This window comes from Acanthopagrus latus, chromosome 5 (assembly GCF_904848185.1).
Source record: "Acanthopagrus latus isolate v.2019 chromosome 5, fAcaLat1.1, whole genome shotgun sequence".
NCBI lineage: Eukaryota > Metazoa > Chordata > Actinopteri > Spariformes > Sparidae > Acanthopagrus > Acanthopagrus latus.
Genome location: NC_051043.1, coordinates 30,147,304 through 30,152,509, shown reverse-complemented (window position 1 = coordinate 30,152,509; position 5,206 = coordinate 30,147,304). Strand labels below are relative to the sequence as shown.

Sequence of the window (5,206 nt, the reverse complement as noted above, 5' to 3'; positions counted from 1 at the left end):
CAGAGCGCGCACTGACGATGGGCGACACCCAGCGGCCAGGACGGAGAACTACATGTGTACAATAAACAATGAGCCGAAGAGTTCAACATTCAGCTAGACATTAAAATTACCCAGAAAGTTACATTTATGTAGCACAACTTTCCTGAAATGTTATAATCTATGTTCGTGTTTATTTGAAAAGTTAAATTCAGTTGAATTTTTTTTTGCCATGTTAAAAAAACTAAAATAATTAGTCGATAAATCAATTAGTGGATGGAAAGTGTTAGTTACAAAAATATTCTGATAATCAATGAAGTGTTTCAGTCATTTCTTCAAGTAATAATGTCAACAACTTCTCCTTTTAGCTTTTATGTTTTATCTGGACAATTTTGATCATTTATAGTCAATACAATTAATCCACTAACCGTGAAAATAATAAGCAGGTTCATCTTAATTGATGATGAAAATCATAATGGGCAGTGATGGTACTGTGACAGGGGCTCCGGCGATGGGCGACGCCTAGCGGCCAGGACAGAGAACTACGTGTTTAAAAAGTTATATTTATGTCGCACAACTTTTCTGAAATGTTGCGTTTGATGTTCATGTTTATTTCAAAAATTATTTGTTTTAAATACATTTTTGATTACAGCTGCAACAATATTTGATTAACTGAATAGTCAGTGGATGGAATATTAATTGGCAATTATTTTGACCATTGATTATTTGCTTCAGTCACTTCGTTAAGCAGTGATGTCAACAATATCTCGTTTTAGCTTCTAAGAAAATCAAACTTCATATCCCCATGAAGGTTTCCCAGAATATCATTTTGTATATAGTTTCCTGTTTTATGCTCATGTTTATAAAAATAAAAAAAATGAATCAAATATATTTTCCAGCATGTTTTTTTCACACATTATTGATAAATCATTTAGTATATGAAAATAAAATTAATTGCAAACTATTTTGATATTTGATTAATTGTTTGAGTCATTTTAAAGCAATATTATCAAACATTTGTTGTTTCGAGCAATTTTTTTCATTTTTTTGTGCCAAAGACGTCAGTTTGGGCTCCAGAAAATTGTAATGAGCCTATTTTTAAATTTTGGGGGCCTTTTATAGACAAAACAACTACTTGATTAGTTGTATAAACTGGTAAATTAATATTAATGGCTTGATAAAAAAAAATTGTGATAACATTTTTTAACAGTAGATATCACCAAGAAACGTCCCCATAATGAAATGCTGAGATTCCACAGAGAAACAAGGCCTCTCACTCATCCCTGTATGTTCTTAAAAACAATATGGATTTATATTTGAACTCTTCATATTAAACCTGCTCACAGAGACAAGTGTCATTAGACTGATAAATAACTGCGCCCACACCTGAAACAAGAAAAACAGGAGAAATACAAAGATATATGACAAAACATTTATTAAATCAAAGTTATAATATCATAATCACTTTGGAACATAACCAACACTGTCATCATAACCTCCCCAGACTGAACTTGGTACCGAAGCTTTTACAAACATTAAAGCGTTTCTGCCGGCTCCTGTTGTTGCAGGATAACGGCACCAATTCTGTTTCACTGAACATCAACTCAGATTAACAGAGTTACTGAAACCACTGGAGAGATCCACATGATACCTCAGTGATCCTGGACTTTGTTTGCTGTGAAGATGCTTCACGGGTCTGAGAGCTTCACACTTTACAAAAGTGAACATTAATCAACACAAGTTAAAACAGTAATAAGCATTTAGTAACTTAACAAATGTCTCGATTTAACATTGTTGATGATGAAATTCAACGCTAAAAAATGTATTAAGGTAAATAATCTTTATGCTTATTACTGGTTTTAACTCATAATTAATGTAGCCTTACTGTAAGGGTGTTACCACTTTATTAAAACATTCCAAAGAAACTTTTAATAAATATTTAATTGATGATAAATGAACACTAACAAGATAATTGATTTTATTAGACTTGTCTTGCAGTTTATTCTAAAAATTCATGATATATCTTCACTATCAAGTAAAAAAGGGATAATTTTTGTCAAAAGTCGACCGCTTTCAGCTTCCTCTCCTCGTTCTCCGTGAGCGGCTGCTGGGAGAGGATCTTGTCTTGCAGCCGGTGGTGTTTCCCGATGCCCAGCCTGGGCAGGCCGCGGTTCAGCCCCTCCAGCAGCACACAGGACTTACACAGAGCTTGACTGGAGATGTATCCACAGCGGTTACATGTTCCCTGCTGAGGCATCTTCACGCCCTCCCGCACTGACAGGTTTTCCCCTGAGTGGATGACGTCCATGATGGAACTGGGCCTCACACTCTCCAGGTCCTTTAAAAAGGTCCTTGCGTAGCCTCGGTAGGCGTTGGGAGAGTAGATACACTCAGTGGAAAAGTAATCCAGCTTCTTAAAGTAAGCATACAGAACAATCTCCTTCTCATATGCGTATTTGAGCGGCTTGCAGCGCGGCACGACTCCGTCGCCCTCGCTGGATGTGGAGATGGCGGTGCAGCGGCGAAGTCGAGCTATGTCCCCACGCAAGACGTTCATCAAAACCGTCTCTGCTACATCATCGGCATTGTGACCTGCGGACAAAAAAACCCTTTAAATCAAATTCAAACAATTTATTCACTGACATCACACCAGAGGGCTTCCTGGATCTGGAGTTACCTGTACATATCTTGTCCACTTTGAGCATGATGGCTCCTCTGTCGAGCGCCTGCCTCCTGAATACTCCACAGAAGGTGCAGTTGTTTTTCAGTCCCACCTGCTTCACTATAGCGTCCATCGTCCAGCCGTACAGCTCCTCATACGACACAATCTTCAGCGGCAGCTCATACTGCTGCTCATTCCTCTTTACGGTCTCCAAAGAGTCGTCTCTGTAACCAGTGATCCCCTCGTCCACCGACAGGAGCATCAGCTCGAGGCCGTAGTTGTACCGCTCGTTCAGGAGCTTCATCAAATGTGCGAGCACTGTGGAGTCTTTCCCACCGGAGGCAGCGATGCCGACTCTCTCCCCATGTTTGAAGAGCTTCGCTGACACGATCGTCTGATGCACCTCCTCCTCGAAGGCCCAGAAGAAGCACTCCTTACACAGCGAGTGGCCCGTTTTTGGACGCTTCAGAGCGGCACGCCTGTTCCCACAGCTGCTGCACAGGACAGGCATTGTGACTCCTGGAGGAAGTTCTTCAAGAGGAAAAATGTTAAAAAATGATTAAACAAATGTTCCTGAACATTTTCATGTCTCAGTCTTTGAAATAAATCAGCCTGCAGAGCTTCATCTTGTTGTTACAGGTGCTTCAATAGAGCGGGACCACAGGTTTATGTGTCTAGACTAAATATAGTTATTTCACACTATTATTACATCAAACTGTCCCCTGGAATACAAATAAATCAACAAATTTAAAAATATGCTACTTTGGCCCTGATGCAGTATTGCATTATCTGCCAACACGCAATATTTTTCACAATATTGAACAGCTGTTACTGCATCTTCAGTCTTCTATTATGAAAAGAAAATGCACACCGAGTTGCTGTTGTGGAGGGGAAGACAACACACAGCAGTATGTTTGTTATTTAAAAGTGAGCTCTGAGTGTGTTTTTCATATTATTAATCAACCAAAAATAAAAATAGAATAAAATAAATTATTTTGATTACAATAATATCATCTATTGCGATATCTGATCAAGCCTGCTCTGTGGTCTCACTCCCTGTAACAACATTATCCAACAGGTAACACACCACAGGTGAGAGCCTCTGAATCTGCCTGGTAACTACTAACTAAAGTAATCAAATAAATGAAGTGGAGTGGAAGTAGCAGAAAGAGGAAATTCTCAAGTATAGACCATTGTATGCAAATTGAACTACAGGTGTATGTACAGTATATCAGTGATGTCAACTTGAATACTGAATCAACTTTATTTGTAATGGCCACCATTGCCCCATAATGCACTGCGCAGAAACGAAGGAGCTGTTTACAGTTAGGACAGTAAGTTAGTTAAGGAGGTAACTTGAACAAAACCACAGTAGTTTTAGCTGACTGGTGTGTTTTAAGGCATGCCGAATGAAAGAGTTAAACACAATGACTCATAAAACGTCTTTAATCATCGTCTAACAATAATGTACGAAGCTCATTTAACTAATTGCCACTTTTGAAAATGAAATTCAGCGAGCGACACGAGAAGTGAGGTAGTCGACTGGTCTTTATGGGATGAAGTTGCTACAGACAACCCCTCAGACTTCATACTGACAAGCACACGAACATTAGCAGTTAATAAGCTGACGGGTTTGACCACATTATTAGCTATTATCACCAAAACGATATCAACAGAGGGTTAAACGTGTTTTCAGGGCTAGCTAGCCAAATTAAGCTAACTATGTAGCCACATTTATATCAGCAAACGCTTTCATACCAAGTCTTCCGGTGAGATGTCTGACGTGGGGGGGGGGATTCACCGATTGAATCACCGCTAAAGATTTACTTTTCTTACTTGAGCAACTTAAATATGACACGACTTGATATCATCGCTAGCATGTTGTTTCATCATGTGTCGTTAGCTCTTCTTCGCCGTGGGACCGGAAGTGACGACATGTTGAGCCCCTGCAGCGCCCCCACTGGTCAGAGTTGGTCAGTGCACATGAAACTGCACCGTAAACTGCAAATACGCCATTATTTTAGTCAAAAAATCTAATTACACATCATCTAAATCATCATATCTTAAGAGGTAACATTTGATTGGATTTTAGGGACTTTTACAAAGACAATCCCCCTTTTTTCTTTATTATAAAAGCCAGAAAAAAAAATGTATTCATTGGTTTTTACTTTTTTTTGAAGTAGCATACTTAAAAAAAAATTAAAGGGAAACTCTGTAAATGTTACACATTAGCATTTCTTAACAGGTCTTGGGGAGTAATAATGCATGATGTGAAAATCATGGTACAAAGTATTTTGTGGCTCCAGAGGAAGCTGAATATAATCTGATAAATTGTGCCCTTCTGATGTCACTCGGTGGCTATGTTGCATTGTGGGTAATGTAAAGGTAAAGGTTTTGAGAAGCAGTTGACTGTAGAGCTCATTGCAGAGAGATATCACCTTTGTTATTACCTCTTTTCTTCTTTCTTTTCAAAACCTGCTGCCTTCATTACCCACAATGCAACAAAGCCAAGAGTAACATCACCGTCAGATTCATCAGACTACATGCAGCTTCCTCTGGAGCCATGAA

The 5,206-nt window shown here is 38.9% G+C and overlaps 1 protein-coding gene across 1 annotated transcript; it reads right to left on the bottom strand.

Annotated features, from left to right (window-relative positions):
- Positions 1–1,394: 1,394 nt before the first annotated feature.
- Positions 1,395–4,590, bottom strand: ctu1 (cytosolic thiouridylase subunit 1 homolog (S. pombe)). The gene is made up of 3 exons (XM_037099404.1): positions 4,397–4,590; positions 2,654–3,169; positions 1,395–2,568 (listed from the first exon to the last, which is right to left on the bottom strand). Exons 2-3 carry the CDS (start codon positions 3,147–3,149, stop codon positions 2,033–2,035), a joined length of 1,032 nt encoding a protein of 343 aa, XP_036955299.1. The 5' UTR covers positions 3,150–3,169; positions 4,397–4,590; the 3' UTR covers positions 1,395–2,032.
- Between the last annotated feature and the right edge of the window lie 616 nt (positions 4,591–5,206).